We start from the raw sequence: 25,065 nt of genomic DNA, 5'->3' as shown, positions 1-25,065 counted from the left end.
TCCAGCACCCATGCAGAATCATTCTGTTGCTAGACCTGTGAAGCCAAATATTTGACAAATCTGTTTGAAGCACACCTGCAAAATTCTAACACAATCTGTGAAAATCAATGGAGGAACAGTGGTGCTCATTCCTGCAGTGGTGGGCACTGACACCAATAGCGGTCTCAAATGCTGATCTGCAGTGGAGGGCACACAGCTGATTCACTGCACGCATGGAGTTAAGCGCCTGGAAAGAGTGGATTGTAGGTTTCAGAGCCCTTCCCTGCAAAACATGCAATTATTCATCTCTGCCTTTTGCAAAGACAGATCAAAATGCAAGGAAAGTGTGTGACAAACCATTCCCGATGTCAGTTGATCTCTGTCTCATTCATCCATTGCTACGATATGCATAAGTCCTTGAAAGAATGCTGTGGAGCAGGTATGATCCAAAAGACATGTGTTTCCACAGCCTCTGAGCCTCAATGTGTCCTAGGAATTTGGCAACAAACTAGAAGCAAATGTGACAGAATTTGCGTTTACTCACGAAAGCCTACAAACAATGAAGGGAATTCCTAAAGGGGAGAACTAATATCAGCGACAAAATGCATTTTCAGGTTTGGCATGAGTTAAAGTTAACTCACCTTTTGGACTAGTGGTGGTTCCTCTCTTTTTGTTGTCACAACAGTCTGTTTCTTCCTCTTCTTTTATGGTGAATGAAAATACATCATGTCCAAGGTTAGTTATACCTAAAATGCAAAAGTTGAAACATGCATAAAAGTCCTTCACGTTTGTGAAACGATTGGCTAGTACAGGCCATTCACCAGGACCTTCCACCTAGATGGCAGGAATGGTTCCATTAGTGGTAAGCAGGGATCATAAAGACCCAAGGAACCAGGGTAAAGACGGCATAAAGCAGATAAGGAAGAGAATTTAGTTCTCAATGTAGCAAATGGCAGGCAGCTTAAGTCGCCCCACATCTTGAGATCGCTTAAACCTACCAGAGTTGCGGTTGGTGCTGTGCTCTCCCATTTCTGCTGTACAATCAGTGTTAAAAAAAGAAGCGCAACTCTTAGGGATGTCAGCATTAGGTAGCGAAAAACCTATTGGGCAAAATTTTACTTTTGAACATTTTATAAAATAGCTAAGCATCATGTACACAAGGTGATTGTAGATTAAACAATTCTTTCAGTTTAGTGTTTCAAATTATTACTTGGCCACATTGCTTTCTATGTAGACCCGAAAAGAAAAATGCAGCATGTATACACTTAGTTGGGCTATTACTTACATTTAGTTTCTCCAATTGTAACAGTGTTGCAATTCAGAATCCTTTAATAAAGACTGCGATCGCTCATTGTGCTTTCTGGATCACCCTGCTCACCCTCTCTCTATTTCCAATGCAGCGTGTACGCCTCAGAGGGCGCACCACCTTTTTATGTAAAATAAATGGAAAATTGAAGTAGGTTTTTGAACAAAACAAATGATGTCTGTTATTCTGCTAAGTGACAGCCAAGATGGCCATGACTGAATGATGTAAACCCTAATTTGGATTTAACAACTATGCGCCTGGGAATTCAGGTCACCTGATGGATCCAATTGTGCCCATGTAGACAGAACTATGGAAATATACATGTAAGAGTGCACCGAATTCTGGAAACAGTAAGATGCAGGTTGATGAGACCAACTGTTCTGACTCGCAATTAAGTGGTAAAACAAAGAGAAGCATATTTTAAACACATATATTTGCCTATTGTGGACTTATGAACAATGATTTATCAGTCTGATTCCTAGATGTTACAGATGTACATACATGTGGTGTATTATTTAATGTTGATTCTTCTGCATGTTTGCTGAAGGTCACAGCTGTATGCCTCGAAGTTAATTAATTATGGGTGCTGTGTCTTGATGGACAACTAGGTCGGGATTTGTCCAAAATCAGGGGGTTTCGCCCCCGAGCACCCTCCCTCAGCACCCTCTACTCCCCCATACTCCCCAAAAATAAACAAACACTCACACAAACATGCAATACACACACAACGCCCACGTGATACACACACTTGCCTTATCTCAGTTGCAGGCGGTTCGGGTCCTGGCTGCCTATCAGCTCCTGCGCACTCGTGTGCAGCAGGAGCTTGACAGTTCACTTTAGAAAGACTGCCTGTGCAGTCACAGAGCGGTTTTTCTAAAGTGATCTTTTAGTGAAAAGATCTTTTGAAAAATATCTTAACACTGGGTACCGTTTTAGCTGCTATGCTTAAGCAAACCTATTTAGGTTAACTTACCCATAAGAATTTGCAGCATAGTCAGAGTTTACTGAACATTTAAGAATTTCATGACATTTGCTGCCCAATGAAAGTTACAATGTGTCACATGCAGTGCCCATTTCACGTAGCTGGTTTGTCAGTGTATGAGATAGAAAGCAAAACTCTGTTTTCTGCCGCAAAAACGAATACTGTTAACAGTACACTCAATGCAAGGATCCAAGTGTACAGGTACAGAGCTCATAAGATTGCAGCACCTATCTAAATCATATTTATTTAAGGGATTTTGAAGGGATGAATGGATCCATTGTGGTTGCTTGGTATGTGACCGACTTACTTCAGGGTTACACATTGACCATGCACTCTCCATATTGTAATATTACACTCCTCTGTGACACTTGGTACTGATCTCAGAAGTATGCATGGATAGCTATGTATTACTGGTATGTGAGAGGCTCACAATTACCCACTTTGACTGTACTTATTTAGTTGATTTTAGAAGAATGAAAGCCTGTGCCATTCCTATCCAGATTGGAACCTGTAACATCAAGGTTAAACACAGAGAAATACAGCAGGTTAATTAAAGAACTCCAATATCTTATTCCGAAGTTTGAAGTGCTATTTTATCTGGATAGTGTTTGCAGATTCACAGTACTTGGCCCTCTTGCTAAATGCCATATGCAGCCAAAACCCTGTTACAAAGTCCCCAGGCTGGACATTTTCATGGAAGGTGGGGTCACCAAATGGGATGGTTGCCACAAGCCAGATGATGCTAGATCTGGGGAGGATCCCCTGGCTAGTCCCACCATGCTATGCACCGGACGCAGTGGCTTTTCCCATGGTCACTTTAGAAGCTCCTGTCACTTTTAGGCAAAGGATGAGGATCAAGCTCACAGAGCTGGTAGCGCCTGAACGTCAAGCCCTCCACACGTGGGTATAGAATCACATGCCAAATGGTGGAACAAGTTTTCATCTGCTCGCACCAGGAAACGACAGGGAGGAGGATGGAGCCTGACCCAAATTCAGACAGAAAGCTTGAGCAGTTAACCCATCGCCTTAAAAGGTGTCCACACATACTCATAATGGCTGTTAGGCTAAGGTAGTGAACCCTGAGGGTGGGGTCAGGGTGTGGAAAGCAGAGCGAGGTCCACTCATGTGGAGGTATTATTGAACCCTAAGTCCCACCTCAAAGTTGTAAGCACGTAAGGGGCCGGTCTCATCAGTAGGGAGAGACAACCTAGTCGCCTTAGGCCAGAGTGAGGATGGGAAGTGGAGTTAGGGCTCTATAAAAAGAAGGAGTTTGGATAAGGATATCACATGGTGCTCACTGGGGTGGAGAGCAGAAGGTGATGGAGCAGGACGGCAGAGCAAAGACCCAAGAGGCTGGGAAGAGAAGGTCAGAGGAAGGTGTCATGAGAAAGAGATAGGAGGAAAGTCCCAGGGTGCTGCGGAGAAAAGAGACCCAGGAGCTGGGGTGCAAAATGTTTTCCACCCCTCCAAAAGAATGCGAGTGGTGGAGAGAGGGACTCAGTAGGATGGGGATAGAAATACCCAGGGGCTCGAAAGAGTTGCAGGGGACTGGGAATAGACTTTAGGGGAATGGAGAGAAAAAGACACATGGGGACGGGGTTCAAAAGGCTCAGGATGATGGGGGTGGATGGAGAAAGACACGCAGGAGGATGGGGAGAGAAATACCCAAGGGTTTGGGGGAGCCCCAGGGGAATGAGGAAAGAAAGGCCTAGGGGGCTGTGGATATACTTTAGTGGGTTGGAGAGAGAAAGGCACAGGGGGCTACGATGCATAAGGCTCTGGGGAGGTGGGAGAGACAAACGAGGACGCAGCAACAAATACCCAGGGAGAGGACAAGGGGGATGGAGGGAGCCCAAGGTTGAGTGGACTGGAGAGAGAAAGGCCCATACAGGAGGATGGGGAGAAAGAGGGACGGGGGAGAGGTCGAGGAGGATGGTGAGAAAGACACCCAGGGGGCTAGGGTGAGAAACCCAGGAGGAGAGAGAGAGGAGAGAGAGAGAGAGAGAGAGAGAGAGAGAGAGAGAGAGAGAGAGAGAGAGGAGAGAGAGAGACAGAGACAGGGACCCAGCAGGCCGGGCACAGGAAGACCCCAAGATGGTGGGGAGAAAGGACCATATGCTTGAAGAGAGAGATGGATACCTTAATTCTGCAAAGAGAAGTGTTTATGGAGGAGGTGGTTAGACAGATCACGGAGGAGTGGGTGAAGGAGCCAACCCTTAATAGAGATGTGCCAAAGGATGACTTATCTAAAGAGAAAGAGGCAAACAATGAGGAGACAATTCAAGCTAAGGAGATAGTTGATAGGTGACGAGTAAGAGAGAGGTGGGAAGGAAAGGTAGCATGGGGATAGAAATACCCATGGTCTCGAGAGAGTTGCAGGGGGCTGGGAATAGACTTCAGGGGGATGAAGAGAAAAAGACACATGGGGCCGGGGGTCAAAAGGCTCAGGAGGGTGGGGGTGGACATGAAAGACACTCAGGAGGATGGGGAGAGAAATACCTAAGGGCTTGGGAGAGCCCTAGGGGAATGAGGAGAGAAAGGCCTAGGGGGCTGAGGATAGACCTCAGTGGGTTGGAGAAAGGAACAGGAGGATAGGATGCAAAGGATCCAGAGATTGGGGGAGAGACAAACTAGTACAAGGCAACAAATACCCAGGGACGCGGGAGAGGCCAATGGGGATGGAGAGTGCCCAAGTTGGAGTGGACTGGAGAGAGAAAGACCCACACAGGAGGATGGGGAGAAAGGGGAACGGGAGAGAGGTTGATGAGAAGACTGGGGTGTGTCAGAGAGAGAGAGAGAGAGAGAGACAGGGACCCAGGAGGCTGGGGACAGGAAGACCCAAGATGGTGGGGAGAAAGGACCATAGGCTTGAAGAGAGAGACAGTTACGTTAATTCTTCAAAGAGAGGTGTTAATGGAGAAGGTGGTGAGAGAGATCACGGAGGAGTGAGTGAAGGAGCCAAACCTTAAAAGAGATGCGCTGAAGGATGACTTATCTAAAGAGAAAGAGGTGAACAATGAGGAGACAATTCAAGAGAAGGAGAAAGTGGATAGGTGATGCAGAAAATCACCAGAAGAGAGGTGGGGAAGGAAAGGTTGATCAGAGGGAGCAGTATGAGGAAGGGGGAACTGAGAGATGACAAAGGGTAAGTCTGAGACTTGTGGAGGAATGAGCCTGAGTCGAAGTATCATGGAGGTGCAAGATATGCATGAGGATAGCCAGAAAGAGAGGGAAGGAGTAAGATAAGGTCCCACTGGCACAAGCTTGTGGTGGGATAACAGGATGGGATTGGGTTTTGGTCGGTGGGCTGTAGAACCAGGACCCAAAGTGAGGGAAGTGGTGAGAGGCCTAGAGAGCGCATCAAAGAGTTTAGGGTAAACTCCTGTCTTTCTGTGGTTCTGGCTTTGATTTAAGTCCAACTCCAATGTAACACCACCTATAGAATGAGCGATCTGGCTTCAATGCAGATTTTAAATGTGGGAGGAGGCGGCCTCTCTGCCTTACTCATTACATAAGAATATCGCCAAGGAGGCTCCTGATACCAGCGACTTTGCTAGCAAAATGAAACTGCAAGATTGCGAGAGACTTTTTCTTATTTGAGAAACTGAACACATAACGACATATTCAATGTTTATGTTAAGCTGCTATAAAGGATCATAACTTGGTATGAAGAGTACTGAAAATCCTTTACTTTGGACCTTTTAAACTCTGACATATACTTTAGTGCATGACCACGTTTGATAATTTTTATACACATTCTTGACCGTGAGAGAATAGGTTAGTTTGTTCATGTAAAAACCACTAGTAAAGATGTGCACCAGGACCCCCAACCGGCCCATAGAGCTGGGGTTTGCCCAATAACACTTTAAGATGGAATAGCAGCACCCGTGAGATGGATGGGGATGCAGATTTATACTCAAGCATCAAATCAATACTGACAACTCAAAGGTTTGGCAAAGGGAGTCCGTTTAATGACAAGTACAAACAACGGGGAGTCATATGAATATCAGCGGATGCATTATCTTCTCTCTCGCTTCACAACTCCAACGAACTTCATAAAAAACATTTATACTGAAAACTCGTCATCAGTGACGTTTAATGCTTAAAAGTTGGCATGCAATTCTACTGGTTCTAGGAAAGTAACTTTAATATAGGTACTATATCTGTATATGGTAACGGAGTAAGGGGATTGGGTAAACACTGTCAGGTGGGGCAACTAGTCCCTTCCTTCAAAATGGCTACTGTAGACGTCACTAAAAGTACAACGTCCCATTGGTTCTACTAACTATAGGACCTTAGATTACTTGGTCCATTATGATTGGGTTGGCACCAACCCACTCATCCTTTTCCACTTTGCTTAGCAGCACGCAGAATGGTCGGCCAGGTGCAGGGCGCCCACCAGATCCCCGGCCTTCCTCCGAATATTGTTACAATCAATCATCACTTTAGTGGCCATGTGTCAATTATTTCACTGTGATTGGCCTCGAGACTGCATTTCCTGTCTGGAAAAGTTCTGCTATCTTCGCCTGGCCCACTGCCATGCATAGGTGTGAAAGTCTCACTCTTCTCGCTCGGCTGGTCACGTGATTCAGACACCGTGGATTTGCCTCTTCTTTATGTAATTTGTGTATTTGATTTTTGTTTTATCCACCACCTGCCTTCAGTTTCTTATCTTGACCTTTCTGAGCAGGATATTCTGTTCTTTGCTTCAATTAATTGTAGCTACTGTTCGTCTATTTTAACTGATACAACCTTGGCTTTTTTGGCAGGATTTGCCTCTGCTGAGTTTTTTTTCTGCCGCTTATTCTTGATTTGTTAAATATGAAGCTCTCCTTGTGTGGCCTTTAGTAACCTTTGGTTGATTCTGCTTCTTATGCATAGTGGAAGTATACTTATATAACGTGCTTCTTCTGAGGTAGATATGTATAGGTGGTGCTTGCCGCAATCTGTCTTCTACTAAGCATAGCAAGCCTGTTATGAAGGTTCAGTAATACGCTTCAGAGACTTCACATGAGTTGAGAGGTTTTATTCAGGAAGATACATCCAGGAGAACGGCCCCCAGCAGTGGACCACTTATCTCCTTCAGCTCTCAAGCTCCCTTGGAATCTGGAACCCTTCTGAATAAACACAGCCAGGATTCCCTTGTAACTAAGATACACAATGCCATGAGTGACAACAATATTGCACAGGGATGAGATCTCAAGTTGACACCAAGCACCTCCTAACACCTCCCTTCCTTTCACACCAAATAAATGAACAGAAAAATAACAAAGTGTAAAGAATATACAAGCAATGAAAGAAAAGCTGAAAGAAAAACAAAACATTGTTGAAATAACAGTTGTTAAAGTGGATAGGTTACTGGAACAATGATATTAAATGACATTGGTCCCATTAATCCTCTTGCAAAGAGCTATCCTCTCCTTGTTCCAAATGCCACCTCCTTTGACAAGGACAGAAGATCCTAAATCTTTCACAACCTGTTTTGGCTGGGAAAATAGAGATGCACTTTTGCGAACTTTAGTAGGCAGTTTACAAAGAGGTGTTTACTTGTTCTATGCCATGCTCAGAAACTCTCTAAACTCCCTGGACACCAATTGAGAACCATTATCTGACAGACATTTCCTTTATTATTCCACTACTGGAGATATCCTTCAGTATAAATACTTCAGGCCATTTAGACAATAAATCCATGACAACCAATACATAAGTATCTCTCCCACCTCTTATATTAAAAGGGCCTAACAAGTCCAAGGCAACTTCATCCCACGGAACTGTAGGTGATCTCCTCACGGTCATGGGAACTTTCTGTACTCTGAGTCCCTTATTCCCTTCAATACAATCCCTACAACCGTTGACTACTTCTTCTGTGTCTCTGTTCACACCAGGCCACCAGAACTCTGACCTAACCAAACCTTTGGTCCTGGCTAGTCCCAAGTGCCCAACATGAGCTTGATCAATTACCAATCTCCTCATCTTGAGGGGTACCACCATCTGATGACCCCTATGCAAATACCCTTTATCAATCCAGAGTTCTCCTCTAACCTTGGCAAAACCACCTAGGTCACCCTGGCAACTCTTGGTCTTGCCTTCAATCACCAAACCCAACACTCTCTGGTACAAATCATCCTCGGAACAAGCAATGTCCCAATTGTCCTTTATCGACTCGTGAACCTGAAATATTTCAACCTCGCTCCCATGACCTGAAAATTCCTCTTTAGTCTTAGTTTCTCTCAGCACTGGTCTCGACAAGGCATCAGCAATTACATTGGTTTCACCTTTGACATTTAGCATATTATATTGTAATCCTTGTAAAGAGGTCACCCACTTCATAATATGCCTGGAAACTCCCCCCCAGACTACCCTTGGTGAATATACCAATCAAAGGCTTATGGTCTGTGCACAAAGTGAATTCCCTGCCCCACAGGAACCTTTTGAATTTTTCCACTCTCCATACACAAGCTATTGCCTCCTTTTACTCTACAGAGTACCTATTCTCGGGTCCTTTGAGAGACCTAGATGCAAACACTATTGTGTGAAGACCTTCCTGATCCTCCTGCATTAAGACTGCTCCAACACCATACTCACTGGCATCTACAAACAGTAATGAGTGTCTACTTTCTTTAAACATACTCAAAATGGGAGCATTGGCAATGGCATCCTTAATCTTGTCAAACTCCTCCCTACATGAATCATTCCACTTAAAGGTAACACCTTGCCGAGTCAGCATTCTCAAATTTCTTGACATATCGGACAACCCTCTGACAAATTTGCCATAGAACTCAACCAGGCCAAGGAAAGACAATACATCTGCCTTTGACCTTGGCACTTCCATTTTACAAATGGCTTCTATGGCCTTCTCCTTGGGTTTGACTCCTTCCCCTGTGATTTCATTACCAAGATACTCTACCTTGTTAGCTTTAAATATAGATTTCTCTAGGGACACTGTAAGACCCGCTTCTCTCTAGTCTCTTATCATGTTCAATTTCATCCTTTCCACACACTAGCACATCATCCTGGTAGCACATGACACCTCTTTCACCTCCTAGTAACTTGTACAATATGCTCTGGAACACACTCGTCGCTGAAACCAATCCAAACGGCATACGCACGCATCTGAAAATACCAATTGGAGTAATGAAAGCTGTAAGGTCTCTGGAGTCAGTATGTAACTCCACCTGATGATAGGCCGATTTTAGGTCAATAATGGAAAATATTTTAGAACCAGATACACCTGCAATTAAATCATCTATCCTGGGTAGAGGAAATTTGTCAGCTACCACCATCTTATTAAGAGGTCTGAGATCTATGCATATTCGTAGAGATCCATTACCCTTTTTCACTATCACTATAGGCCTAACCCACTCTGAGGAATCAATTTTCTCTATTACTCCTTCACTCTCCATTCTTTTCAATTCCCTTTCTGCATCTTCTCTGAGGGCTAATGGGATGATACGTAATTTAGCAATTTGTGGAGTGGCATCTCTGTTCAATCGAATCTTATGCACAAACCCTTTCAAACATCCTAACTTATCAATTGTGGTATTGGTTTGTACTCTCCCATCATTCACCACGGTACTGGCGGTGGTGACTTCACTCCCTACAACCAATACTTGATCTGGGTGACTTGCTTCAAGCCGTATTTTCAGTTCTGCTTGATCACTCCAGGACAGGAGTTCCCCACCTCTAGTGGCCACATGGACTGTTCCTATTGACTTCCTATCCTTGAATTGCAACTCCGCTTCAAAACATCCTATTATTTCTATCGGTACATCTCCATAGGCATTTGCTCTCACTATATTCTCCCATAAGGTACAGCATCCAAACTTATCTCTCCACACATGCACACTTATCAAGGTATAATCCGCTCCACTATCCGTGAGCATCGACACAGGTATACCTCCAACCATCACTGTGGCGTATGGTTTCTTTTTCTTCACTTTCCCATCAATGGCATTGACTGAAAACACCACCTCCCTACTATCATCATCATTTGGGTCATACTCATGCTCTACGTTAACCTCATGTACCTGACCTGAGCTCGCATTGAAATTCCTACAACACCTGGCCATGTGTCCTCTCACTCCACAGTCATTACATATTATGTGGATCGCATAACACTCTTTGTCAGATGCTAAATATGACAGACTTCCACACCTAAGCACCTCCTTATTGGAGCACCTCTCGAGTAACCAGAATCTCTACCACCCTTAGATGCATTAGTCTCACTGGGTGATCCTTTGGCTGCCCTCATAGACGACCACTGTTGGCCCGGTGCCCTGATGGCAGGACTTGGACGATTCTCTGTCCTCCTGCCCATTTGCAAAGGACGGCGTGGAGGCCCTGCAACACTTCTCTGTACCACTTTTGAAACCTTTTGTATCGCAGCCTCATTGTCATCTCGCTTGGGCCTATCAGGCGATGGATTGTCTTGTTGAAGAACTTTTATACATTTATCTGTAAGTTCTACCATTTTCGATATCTCAATCGCCCTGTCAAGAGAGGGATTCTTTTCCTTCCATAATTCCCTTCTGATATTGTAATTTGAACATTTGATCATCAATTGATCCCTTATGTGTTTGTCGTGATAATGACAAATCTACACTTAATAGCCAAACCTCTAAGAACGGTTATAAATTCTTCAATATTCTCCCCACTCTTCTGGTCTCTTGTGGCAAACTTGTACCTTTCTAGTATTATATTCTCCTCAACACAATAATGTTTATCCAACTTTGCTAAAGTTTTTTCAAATGGCCCCCCTTCAGGAATATCTGGAGATTCCGGAAGCGTTTTTAACACTTTTTGCCCAACAGCACCTAAGCAATGAAAGAGGAGCGCCTCTTTGCGCTCATTGGAAAGTTGGGGCCAAATGCAGCCAGCACATATTTGTAAAAGCCCTCCTTCCAGTCTAACCAACGCACTCTAGGTTCACCTGGCGTTGGAAGGAAGAAAACTGGGGCCGGTATGTTTGCCACGTCTCAACCTGGACACTGCCATCCCCAGTACAAGCAATCCCCTTCCTCTGAAGCACTGTTCCCAAAAGTAGCAAGTAATCCAACCTCTCTAAATCTGCAAAGTTTCTTTAATGTTCTGCACATGCACTCACCAGTACTGCAGTGTCCACAAATTTGCTGTGAAGCCATCACCACTCCATGTCAATATCACGTATTCCGACTCACACAAAACTCCCGTATGGTTGCGAAATATGGCAGCCGACACGGGCCAAAGATGGCCACCACGCCTTGAGGTCCTTTTCTCTAACAGCGTGCTGATGTGCGGCTGCAGGAAGAAGAGCAACCTGGAAGACAGTCACGTTCTGAGAGCCGAGGACTGCAGTGACGTGCAGTTGAATCAGCAGGTAATCGCACTGCAACGTTCCATCAGTGCTCTTAAATGTAAATAGTGGTGGCGGGTGCGTCCAACGGTGGGATCGTTCAATGACAATATTCCGGCACCTTGCGCTCACTGAAGCATTTGAATGATGCAAGTCCGTGTGAAGCTAACGCTAGGCCTCCCTTCCTCAGCGTTGCTTTAGTGATCCACCGTACTCCCCGATTCCAATAAATAAATGATGCTCCTCTCACCTTCCAATTCAAAAAATAAACAATGCTTTCGAGACCCGCACTCCGCATCAGGCAGCACTATGTGCGCTCCGGGACACAGACCGGGTCCAGGGGGTCAAACCGACCACGATACCCTTCCTGTGCTTCCTTGCACCCGGTAAAATCCAAAACTGGTGAGGGATTCCTGCTGTTGCCGGGGGCTGTGTCTCACTGGGCCCAAACCTCGTCGCCAATTGTTTTGAAGGTTCAGTAATACGCTTCAGAGACTTCACATGAGTTGAGAGGTTTTATTCAGGAAGATGCATCCAGGAGAACGGCCCCCAGCAGTGGACCACTTCTCTCCTTCAGCTCTCAACCTCCCCTGGAATCTGGAACCCTTCTGCATAAACACAGCCAGGATTCCCTTGTAACTAAGATACACAATGCCATGAGTGACAACAATATTGCACAGGGATGAGATCTCAAGTTGACACTAAGCACCTCCTAACAAAGCCGCACAATGTTCTTAGCTTTCTTGCGGTTCTAAGCACATGTACATGCGTAAACTGGTTGAACATCTTCATCATGCTCACAGCATAAGCTTCTTGCATTTGACATTGTTCTTTCACTTTAGGTTCACGATGTACCTTGTCCATGGTGTTTCGTCTCATTACGTCATTCTCTGGTCATCATACCTTCTATATGTGAGTCAGTCTGGGTTCTTGTGATGTCACCATTCGTCTTCCATTAAGACCTTTTTGGCTTCTTCAGGGACTGTACTTAGACGATCTTCATCTCGTTTCATTTGTTGATATGGTTTTCTCTATGGGAACCTTACTGTCCATGTTTTCCTTGGTATCGGTACTTCAATAGGCGTTTTTCTTCTGATGGGTACTGGACAGAGCCCCACTGCGGCTCTTTGCTGGTTTATTTGCTCGTCATACGTCACATACTTTGGCGTGAACGTTCCTGGTACTTCAAAATGGACGGTTGGAGTGCGGGCTGTACTTGGGACCTCCTCTACGCTCCCCCCTCTGGGTGATTCATCAACCACTTTCATCTCTTCCTTTGGATCCATCTTCTTTGGTTCCTCTGTACTCCCCTTCACTTCATCGCCTGGGTCCATTCTTTCTTCATCTTCTGGGTCTATACATAATGGTCTGAAGAAATGTCTCTTTGGGGTCCATATCTTTATGACTCCTTTTAAACTTCCTGCTGTTCTCACGTGTTCGTCCTTGTTCCATGTCATTAGTTGACACTGTCCATTTGGGCTGCAGTAAACCCATCTTCCCACATAATTTCTATGCTTCCTGGGATATAGAAACTTTGTTCCTTCTGGTGCATGAATGCTGGCCTTCACAAAGTCTCTTATTTCTACGTCAGTCAGGTCTTTGGGCTTCCATCCTGGCTCGACATCAATCATGATTTTCATCCCTATAGCTTTTTTCACAGTTTTCTGACACTGAGAGATTATTATCTTGATAGCACAAAATCCAAGCAATATCATAACTAGCAGGGCTCCTAGGAACTTGAATGCACCTGCCATCCATTGTGGAACCCATGAAAATAGTGATCCAAACCAGCTGTCATCGTCAACTTCGTCAGTTTCATCAATCATCTGATTCTGTAGTTTTGTCAGCATACCTATGGCCTCTGTTAGAGTTCCATTTTCTTCATCGTGAGATGGTCTAAATGTACAACATGATTCTCCAATTATTGCACAAACACCTCCATCCATTGCTGTGATCATGTCAAGTACATATCTGTTCTGGAGAGTCATCAGTCGGATTTCCCTTAACTCTTCTTTAATTGCGTTGAATCCTTTTATGATCGTGTTGATGGTTTGCAGTAACTCCCCTCTGGTTATCTGCAACCATTTAGTATTAGCTCCAACCTGAATTCTTGGCATGAAGATTGTTGTGATCACTGATGAGGTGAGGCTGAACACCCTGTGTTCATACGGGCTCGCATGAAAAGCTTCTTCTGATTTGGCAGAAAAGTAATTCTCTCTCTTTATTCGGTTCATCAGTTCCACAGATCTCTTCTTTCTCAGGTGAGCAACTGCTTTCGGGAAACTGTCAATGTTCAGATCACTTTTTGGAATCACCAACGCTGGAAGATGGACATTCACTAATGTGTATGTACCTCCCCAATTTCTCGGCAGTCTGATATATGCTTTGGATCCACATGCCCAGTAATGGTCCATAATTTGTGCAGTTCCATGCACCATTCCTGGAGCATCAAAGATTTGTCCACAGTTCTGATTCTCTCCCATCTTCCTTGTGCCATTATTCCTGAAGCACAGTTTTCAGCTTTCCATTGGTACTATCTGCAGGGGTCCTCCTCTATCTTCGACCCATGTCAGCAGCTTTGCAAGCCTTGGCCACAATGGCTTGCATATCCTTTGTGCGTTTTCAAATTCTTCTTTGCAGGCTCCAACAACCATGCATGCTCTGCAAATCACTACTCCTTTCTCCCATTTGTTTGGTGAAAGCACTGTTCCCCAAATCTGCATTTGGCCTCTGTTCTCCCAACTTCGAGCCTCTTCTGGAGTTTTTCCTTGGACATTTAGCTTCTGGTTCGCCTCTCTTTTGATGTCTGCTCCTTTAACTCCAGGCTTCGCATATCTGATCATAATGTGTTTTGTCTTTCCATTGTTTCTTGTTTTTATGTCCTGGACATAGTCGTCTTCATTTGGATCGGTTGCTTCAGTTGCCCATTTCAGTGAGGCATGACTACCCATGAACTGGCCTCTGGTCTTGCACATTGCCACGTGCGACAGACAGTGTGCTGTCTGGGCATCAATTTCTACAGCTACGAATATATTTGACTTCCCCGTGCTGTAAGGTAGGAGTGCACAAATGAAGCATTCCCCCTCTGAACTTCGTCTTCCAACTTCTTTCAAGTGTTGGTATCAGATGTTGTTTCCCAAATGTGCTGTGCTGTCCAAGTAATAATTTAGTTCACTGTCACCTTGTTGTATGCTTCTCTTGATTCTTACGGTTTTCATGTAGTTTGCTACAACTACATCCTTGAATGCATCCGTATGGCTTCTTCTTGCTGGAGGATTCTCAGGTATCCTGATCCATGGTGCAGGTACCTTCATCTGTGCCAGTCACGTGGAGGAAAGTCTGGCAATTTTTTCTTTGTCCTCTTGTATTTTCTTGGCTCTGCTTATGAACGACAATATTGAAACTGCTATCATCTGTGCCTGTGAAATTTCCTCTGGGTTTGCTTTGTCTCTATCAGTGTTGTTGTATCAAGGGTCTTCATTAAAGGATAGTTCCGGGACTTTTTTTTTATTGTCCCTACGGGTCGGCCATGTGTTTGTAAGCATAAATCGGTAGATCGTAGGAAACTTTCCTATGGACCTTACCCGACTTTTCGCCCATTATCGCACTCGAAATCAGCCTCCATTTTGTGATAATCCTATCATTCCGCCGCATCGACCTGGCTCACCTGCCTTTGCGGCACTAAATCAAATCCCCCGCCCCTGAAACAGACTTTATCAAAACATTCATATTCCCCGCCTCTATCCGTGACGTGACTGAGCTGCGTAGGCAAACGCGCCCAGGCGTCTTCTACGCGACTCCACACAGACCCCGGAAATCAACACAGATCAGCTCACAATACAGCGCACCACAATTCGGAATATGAAACTGTACTTTGAAATCAAACCGCAAGATTGTAAATGTGGTAAAGTACATTTATTTGACATCAAATGTTTAGAGAATATTCAGCGATTTGCATTTTTATTTGCTCATGTTCCAAAAAGTTCGTATTGAGGAACGCGATGGTCCTTTGCTGTACACAGGGTCTTAGAGCATCTCACAATACAGCACCACAATTCGGAATGTGAAACCGTGGTTTAAAAGCAAACGGCAAGATTGTACATTTGGCAAAGTACGTTTATTGGACATCAAATGTTTAGAGAATATTCAGCGATTTGCATTTTTATTTGCTCATGTTCCAAAAAGTTCGTATTGAGGAACGCGATGGTCCTTTGCTGTACACAGGGTCTTAGAGCATCTCACAATACAGCACCACAATTCGGAATGTGAAACCGTGGTTTAAAAGCAAACGGCAAGATTGTACATTTGGCAAAGTACGTTTATTGGACATCAAATGTTTAGAGAATATTCAGCGATTTGCATTTTTCTTTGCTCTCGATCCAAATTAGTTCGTCTTGAGGGAAGCGATGTTCGTGTGCAGTACACAGGGTGTTGGTTTACGATAAAAATAAGCTCTTCTGTCGCACTGATAATCGCATGGCTGTTCCAACAACGAGGCACTAGGCCACCACAACGGTAGGTATGTTGCATCTAACCGTTAGTACCGCGTAAGGGCATACTTGTACTTGGCGATCGTCCCATAAAATGGTCAGGGTGGTAACGTTGTTCACGCGGAGAAGCAACTGGCGGCTGTAGAAGCCGTCCGCCGGTGTCTGGTCCTCGTGACACAGACAGTAGTGAATGATGTACCTAAAAACAAAAAATGAAATTAGTCTCACCATCAGATCCTTATTAAAATTATTCATTTCATAGCGAGGACAGCGCTACTGGGTGTACACAAGTGTTTAAAGGCGTGGCGAGGCATGGAGGGGGGGGGGAGTGGAGTACAAGGTAAGTAGCATAAAATAATAAATAAATAGGGCCAGCTGGTGGCAAGTGCAAGGTAAGTGCAGAACAAGTGCTGGGAAGGGGGGGCTGTAGGATACTGAGACAGTCCCCCAGTGCAGGGGTTGACAGGGAGGCAGTGCAGGTGGAGAGTGGAAGGGCCCAGGACCGAGGTCGCAGACAGTGGACCAGTTGTAGCAGGGGAGAGGGAGAGAGAAAGCAGAAGCAAAGAGGAAGGTTTTGAGGTGCTTCAGTAAAAGCAGATGTTTCTCCTCAAGATAGTGCGCGGTAGAAAACACTATGCCACATAGAACGAACAAGTACAACTGAACCCGTCTTTAAAGCCACTGTATAGTAATGAAATTGCGGTATAAACTCATCAAAAGTTACTTACATTATATTTGCATTTTCCATTGTGTCTCTGTGTAGGGCAGACCCGAAACACCACTCCTTCTTTGCCGACGTTACTTCTTCTAATGAACGTGGCTCATCGTTTCGTTTCTGAAATTTTATTCATTATCTTTTCTAAGTCTTTCAGGATGGTCCCGGCCTGTCAAGGTCAAATCACAATAGAACCTTATATTGGGTCGTGGGCCGTTCCGCCACCCGAGCAAAACATCAAAGCAGCTGACCTTCACTTTGAGCGAGCACACATTTCTAGTTAGCTGCAGTTAGTGTAAGGGCATCTTGTCTGCGTGCCTTTTTTTTTATTGTCCCTATGGGTCGGCCATGTGTTTGTAATACGGAAACATTCTATAATTTTTGTAAAAATGATTTATATTACTGTTTGGTTTAATTGCAATGGGCCTGCAACATGAGGAGACTCGAGAGAACAGACAATCAAATTACAATCATTTAAACCGTGATGTGTATTTCTCAATGAGCTCTGCTTTAGGTGGACATGGAACAGAGGCAATGTTGGGTGGCAATGCAGTTGTCCCCTGCATAGGTTCGTTCACCAATCCATGTATGTGCCTATCGAGGACATCTACGATAAGTCTCTCAATAAACTCATATTGCATATCCTCAAACACTGGTTTGATCACCCATTGTTTACTTCTTTTAGTGAAGGCCTTATTGTAGCGAAGCGTCCCTAAAGTTCCGGTCGTCCTACTTTGTTGACGGCCAACATTATGGTTATGTGCCAAGACCGCTAGAAGAGTCCGATTTATCATGCCTTCCATGCCAAAATGCAATCTTTTGGGCCTGTACTTTAGGCACATATTGTGGAACACCTCCAAATCTCCTGTGTGGCAGAATTCCGTGAGTCCCCTCAAATCTCTTGTTATAGTTTTATCAAATACAATCTTTTCAATGGCCTTGTGAGTGGGTGATGAAGGAATCAACCACTTCTTCTTCCGTGCCTCCTCTGTGGACAAATGGCCATGTTCACATTTGTGGAAATGCTCATTTGTCGACCATCGATGTACGTTGCTACAGTGCAACATTACTGACCGCCATTTTTCCAGTAGAATTTCCAACGACCCTTCACATGTTTTTGAGCTCCACCAAAGATGGTTGCTGATTGACTTGGACCACTGTGAAATACCTTGCATATCTTTTTTTTTTCCTGCAGCCGACAATTTTTTATTGATTGTTTTTGCAAGATGCCATACGTCAAATTGGTGATTTATATTTTTGTACTCTTCTCTCATTGTCTTGGCAATTGAAACGTGTCTGTCCGTGGCTATCAGGTCGATCACCATTCCCCGCGATTGTAGTTCTTGCAATGATGCTACAAAGCCAACTTTCTCCATGGCCACTGAGGATGTACTTTGTGACACCTGCACGACCACCGAACTCACAATTTTCTTACTTTCCATGTCCTGAAAGTGGTAGGTGCAGTACTTGGCTGAAAATCCTGGGCTGTCGCACTGTCCATCACCGGCTAGCCTGAAGCGTTTGCCCGCGAATGTACTTTCCATTGACATTTTTTCCATTCTCCAAGCTTCGCTGATGGCTGGAAATAGATAATCGGTTTGGTATTTGTAGAACTGACTTTTCGCAATGAAATGGATTCCCACAAACTGAAAGAAATACTGTAACTTTTTAAAACTTGAACCACTAAAAAGTGCGGCCGCTGCACAAAGTAGATTGCCTGCTGGCAGTTGCCCCAGCATGGGTTGTGCAGACCATGCGAACAGATGATATTGTGTACAGGTGGCATGTATTTTAAGGTTAGTGCCTCGAATTGCACGAGTCACATTAATCAATGGCTCCCCACATACTTCCCCACCAACCCAATGCCCACATTTCATCATCATAATAATATCCATCAAACAGCTATCGAATACAATGAATTTGGCCTCTTTCCTTATACTGTCACTCTGCATCCCAGCTGGTTCGGCCTGTAACGTTGAGGACATGTCACTCGCATGAAAGGTACAATCTCTGATATCGTCTTCCGCTATGCTGAGTGATATTGATGGTGTTTCATTGTCGTCCACTTCATTCTCTTCCATTGCAACATCTGTTCCTTGTCCGGAGATGGGAGAAAAAAACAATGTCTTCAACTTTCGCGCGCTCTTATTTTTTGCGGGTGTGGATTCTGTGAATTGATCTACGACTGCATCCAAACTACCAGGAGGACATTCACTATCAATGGCTGGTGGTGGTATAGCTCCGTTGTCAATCACTTCATATTCTTCCCATTGGCACGATGCATCTCCAGTCTCAAGTCCCTGCCAAAAGGTTTGACAAGCAACATCTCTCGTTCGCTTCACTGTCTGTGTAGATCTAGTTCTTACACCCACTCGCAACTAGAGGACAGATTAGAAAAGGGATGTTCAGTTTAAACACAACTTACAGTATTGAACTATTGACAGTGAAAGACAACATAATATAGTGAACAGGACACTAACCTTCTTTTGCTTTCTTTTCTTTGAAACTTTCTTTCCTCGAACTTCAACATCTGGACGCTGTTGCTCCGACTCGTGTGTGCATGTCTCCACTTCCTCTCGCGCTGCAACGACTATACTTTCATGATAAGCACATCCATCACTCACTGAGGCTCCATCGACTCCCTGAAACATAGAACTTTCATTAGTATGTATAATAATATTGAAAACACAAAATGTACTTGGGGACCAATACCCATACGTACATCTCAATAGCAAAACACGAATGAACGCATTGTGTAGAACATTCAAACGACAATAGTTCACGCATTGTTGATCTAGTTAGATTGAACTGTCAAGATCCATACCTCGGGCTCCGCATAGACTTCCATTGATGATATTATTGAAGATGACGCTTCAGCAACTCCCTGAAACACAGTAATTGCATTAGTATGGTTTTCTATTTTGTTTAAAAGAACATAAACTTTCTGCAGGCGTCAACGGCTCATCTAAATAGACCTGCACAAATGATCAGTTGTCTAAAATAAATAATGGATATCTAAATATGATTCGATTTGCTCCATCGTTGGAAGTGTCACCACCCAGAGATCTGCATCAACTACTAGGGGTGATGTTCTTGTTGAAGAAGCTCCGTCAGCTCCCTGAAACATAGTACTTGCGTTAATAAAGAAGGAAGTATAGCGGATGTAATCACGTCATTTGATCTCGCATGATTGATCTGTCAGTATCCATACCTCGAAATGCATAAGAACATCAAGGGACGCTGTAACTGCGGTGCACACTTCTGCAAGCTGTTGCGCCGACCCGTAACTGCATGCTCCCCCTTCTTCTTGGACTAATGCTCCATCGACTCCCTGAAACATAGGACTTTCATTAGTAATGAACACAATATTGAAAAAAGAAGACACATAGGAGGGCGACGACAGAAGGACATACCAATGGCTAAAAACGAAAGAAACATTGTGTGTAACAATCACGCTACAAGAATGCAAGATCTGATGATCTCCATCGATGGAACTGTCCGGAAACGTACCTCGAGCATCTGAGTGACATCTACGGTTGTCGTCAATGCGTTGGACTCCTCAGCATCTCCCTGAAAGACAGTACTTGCATTATTTTGGATAACAATAATTATAACTGAAAACAAAGACTAGAGGACGAGTACTGTGGTGTACCATTAGGTAAAATAATTACACGATCAATTAAAACTATTGATTTACATGCCTAAAACAAGTCAGTGTCAGAATAGCTAAGTAAGATTACCCGATAGGCGCTTGAAGTGGCTGATGACTGCAATAACGACACGGATGGAGAATCTTCAGCCTTCATATTGAGTGGATACATAAATGGGGAAATTATTGTTAGCTTATGCTACACACTACCGCAATGCCGAGAGATAAATACGTAAACTTGACTCACCAGTGGAGGGATGTGGACGAATAGAGTGGGAATAGCGGTTGAGAGCAATTTTCGCCTCGCTCGCGGTGTTTTCGTCCTTATTAGCAATGATGTGGAGTACATGTCTGGGCTAAAGTGCCTGCTGCAGATGCGGTATCGATCACCCCTCTTGTCCGCAAAGACTTCTAGGACTCTACTTTCTATCTCAGAGGCTGGATATCCGCAATATCGGACCCATTCTCTTATCTGATCTATTGTCTTAGGGAAAACATGCATTATAGTACCTTCAGATTTGTTATGGGTCTTCGAAGGGCAACCGCCAATGGAACAGGCAGGCATTATGGAAAGTTCTGAAAAGTAAAGATCAACAATTCTCTATGAATACCAATGTGTTAAAACATTAAATGACACATAAAAGGTTCAATGCAAGGTCCGTTTTGGTTCTTGGAACTATACACGTTATTCACATGCGGATAAGTATTTCAATAACTTTCAAAAAATAGAAAAAGTAATTTGACTAAACTCAGAACATGTGACTAGTTCCTTGCATGTACTGTCGTGAACGAAAAGAAAACATGGATGCAATTTGATGACTACTAGCAAATAGATATAAATTAAAAAATTGGACGCAAAATGATTATGGTACATGGACTTACCTTGACGAACAAACAGTTAGATGCAGGGATCAGAGTAGTTTCTTGTCGTAGAACAGGGAGCAGTTCACAGGTTGCAAACTGACGAGTTTGCTCAAAGTGGTCACGGAAGTTCACAGAGACGAAGAGCAGATAACCAGCACCTTCACGGGTTGACTAGCAAAGCGCAAAGAAGTTCTCATTAGAAATATGAAGTGGGTTATAAAGAATTCGAAACAGGGGTGTGTTTGTGAATGAATGACGTGTATATGTCGTGGCATTATGCGGTCTGCAGGGGGCCGTCCAGCGTGAGGGGGGATGCTTGGCAGGAGACACGGGGTCTGGAGGTAGACATGGGAACAACAACCCATGCTCTATAGACCACTTTGAAGTGTACATGGTCTTTGGCACCTCTTGGCCTTTATCGCTCCCTGACAGCTCCACTTGCCAGCACAAGTACCCCGGTGCGAACTGCCTTTGATAGGGCGGGGGGTGGATCGGGGCGGTGGTCGTGCAGACAAGACACAGGAAGACTCGTGAATGGAGACACACTTATGTGGATTGCAGGGGGCCGTCCAGCGTGAGGGGGGATGCTTGGCAGGAGACACGGGGTCTGGAGGTAGACATGGGAACAACAACCCATGCTCTATAGACCACTTTGAAGTGTACATGGTCTTTGGCACCTCTTGGCCTTTATCGCTCCCTGACAGCTCCACTTGCCAGCACAAGTACCCCGGTGCGAACTGCCTTTGATAGGGCGGGGGGGTGGATCGGGGCGGTGGTCGTGCAGACAAGACACAGGAAGACTCGTGAATGGAGACACACTTATGTGGATTGCAGGGGGCCGTCCAGCGTGAGGGGGGATGCTTGGCAGGAGACACGGGGTCTGGAGGTAGACATGGGAACAACAACCCATGCTCTATAGACCACTTTGAAGTGTACATGGTCTTTGGCACCTCTTGGCCTTTATCGCTCCCTGACAGCTCCACTTGCCAGCACAAGTACCCCGGTGCGAACTGCCTTTGATAGGGCGGGGGGGTGGATCGGGGCGGTGGTCGTGCAGACAAGACCCGTTTGCCGCAGGGCCTCACCAAGGAGAGGCCATCTAACTGAATGCAAGAGGATGGCTGCAGGATCTACTACATGGAAGGCAGGGGGGTGAGTTTATAAATACCTCACCCTCCCAGGAGAATATACACTAGATTCATTTAAAAAATCAAAACAACCATTGTTAAAATATATGTTGGGCTTTATTTTAGATTTTAATTAAACATAAATAATAAACATTACACATTGTAAAGTTGAGGTTGCAGCACATCGAGGGAAAATCCGCGGTATTGTCCACTGTCACTGGGGAAATGTTGTCTAATGGCAAGTACCGCACAGGCAGGTATTACTCTCCGAACGCGGTGTCCGAGCCTCCCGTGAAGCCACCAAGTGAAGCAACGATAGGCCACCAGCCTGTACCACCTGTGAAAAAAAAAGATGCAAACTGTATTAAACTGACCAAACTTTCTTATCAATGTCGATTCAGGTAACACATGTCATTTTTCTTAGAAAAAAATTATATCTAGAAAATGCACTATATGGAACAAATTTACATGCGTTCGAATGATATGTAAATGTAATTTTATATGTGGGAGACGACCATGAAATAGTGGTGGCATCACTGACATCACAAACAGAGTATACTTACTCGTTACTCGGATTACGCGGACGAACAGTGCCACGAAGTTCGTGCATAAGCACCATCATCATCCTCAACACTGTCCGTGAGAGGCAGGCTTCCCTGAACTCTGGCAGCTCGGTGATGCATTGCGGACTTTGCTCGCCTTCCTGCAGACTTTGCTCGCTTTCCGAAATGTAGGCCAAGCACCCGGAATTTTCACGGCAGCAGCAGTTCTCCTCCTCAGTTGGCATTAGCTCGCACCGATTGCACGTGCACCAGGTGGAGACGCCGTCCATGCGACATGGTCCAGGCTCTTCATCCGTTGACTGGTCCTCCCAACTGCCGTCCGAATCCCCATCGTTTTCGCGTGCTTGCCTTTCCAGTAGTTCCTCCTCGGTGTACTCGGGCTCGTACATATACGGCATTATTGTGGCCATTGTGCGGTAAAGATAGTAAAATAATTTACAGAGATGGTACAGGTGTTCACACGGGCTACAAGCGGCGAAGGTAGCTGACCAGAGCACTGAAACGAGTCACAGAATACTCAAAGTAACACAGAGAGAGGAATGGAATCGAAAATCTGCTGCTGTATGTTGTGAAACGGTCTGTTTATACTTATTGGGGAAAGAGGCGTCCTGCCATTTCCATGGCAACACGTCAATAGCTGAGGCGCAGCGATTGTTGACACGAGACGTGCTTGAAATGGGCAGTACGCGTCTGCTGATGTCAGGCTCAGGGGCGGGGGATTTGATTTAGTGCCGCAAAGGCAGGTGAGCCAGGTCGATGCGGCGGAATGATAGGATTATCACAAAATGGAGGCTGATTTCGAGTGCGATAATGGGCGAAAAGTCGGGTAAGGTCCATAGGAAAGTTTCCTACGATCTACCGATTTATGCTTACAAACACATGGCCGACCCGTAGGGACAATAAAAAAAAAGTCCCGGAACTATCCTTTAATGTTATTTCTGTTGATTTCCTCTCCAACTCTTTTTGTCTCTTCTGAGATCCGCTTCCTTCCTTTGGCTCTTAACTTTGCCAATCGTAGAGCTTGTCATTGTTAGTTGTCCAACCTTCCTTTCTTCTTTGGCCTGTGGTTCTGCAGTTATTGACGCTAGGCCTGGTGTGTGTGCATTCAATGTTAGCATGCGTGTGGTTGTCGGTAACCTTTTTCCATTCATACTTTGCCGACCCTGTCTCTGGCTTTTCAATTGGTTTGTTGCCATAAATGTGTATGTCATTGCTAATCACATCCATCTCAAGTTCATTAATTCCACCATCAGACCTCCTAGGGACTGGAATGACTATGTAAGGTCTGGGTGCCTTCGTAGGCTTCATGCGTGCTTCATTAGGTGGGTGCACTGGAATTTGAATGCTTTGTGCACCAATAAAAAATGCAGTTCTAATCGTTAGTGACAATAAAACAATGATGAATATAATACATAAATACATAATACTCCTATAGGTAAATCTACAGCATTTACTTCCAGAAAAATACGAGCGTCTCTCCTCCTAAGGGAGGACGAGGTTGCTGCTTTGAATCCCCAACTCGATCATCCGTTGAAAGATGCTATCTTTTAATACACTCTTAAACAATATTATTTCTGGATTCTGCCGGTTCTGTTTGTGTGTTGCAGGTACTAAAACAATTGTCCCTCTTTGTCTGAACAATGGATTGTCTATTATCTCTGAATGCAGTTCTCTTGCTAGGCTATGGGAAATGTCAAAATCAGATAACGATTCAGCAGGTCTCTTTACTGTACATTTTCAAAATATATGAGTTCCCAATCGGTGCCTCTTATTTTCTTCATTCCCGAAGGCATCTCGTTTTCTCAGTATACTCAAGTGAAGTCTCTGGTGATACCCTTTTCGATCTGTCCCTCGGCGGAAAGTTTAAAATCTTCTCAGATAGTTCTGCTGATGGTTAGAAAGTTCCACTTGCATCACGATACCATGCAAGAGCATGCCCATCTCCGCAGAAGTAGCTGGGTCTCTGATGAACTTGAGGACGTCAACACCGACAGGTCTCCCCACAAGTTCTGGAAAATCCTCAATTAGGCGTAAAAGGACGTTACTTGCCAATCTGCTA

The 25,065-nt window shown here is 44.6% G+C and overlaps 1 protein-coding gene across 4 annotated transcripts in view; it reads right to left on the bottom strand.

The window, feature by feature from the left end:
* Positions 1-25,065, bottom strand: part of LOC138567628 (uncharacterized) — a 534,099-nt gene that overhangs the window by 84,643 nt on the left and 424,391 nt on the right. For all 4 annotated transcript variants that reach the window (XM_069646054.1, XM_069646055.1, XM_069646056.1 and 1 more), the window contains one exon: positions 621-725. In XM_069646054.1, the coding sequence (XP_069502155.1) occupies positions 621-725 (105 nt within the window). The remainder of the gene's footprint in view (positions 1-620; positions 726-25,065) is intronic.

This window comes from Ambystoma mexicanum, chromosome 2p, assembly GCF_040938575.1.
Source record: "Ambystoma mexicanum isolate Mex_15411 chromosome 2p, UKY_AmexF1_1, whole genome shotgun sequence".
Taxonomy (NCBI): domain Eukaryota; kingdom Metazoa; phylum Chordata; class Amphibia; order Caudata; family Ambystomatidae; genus Ambystoma; species Ambystoma mexicanum.
This window is presented reverse-complemented; position numbering and strand designations above follow the sequence as displayed.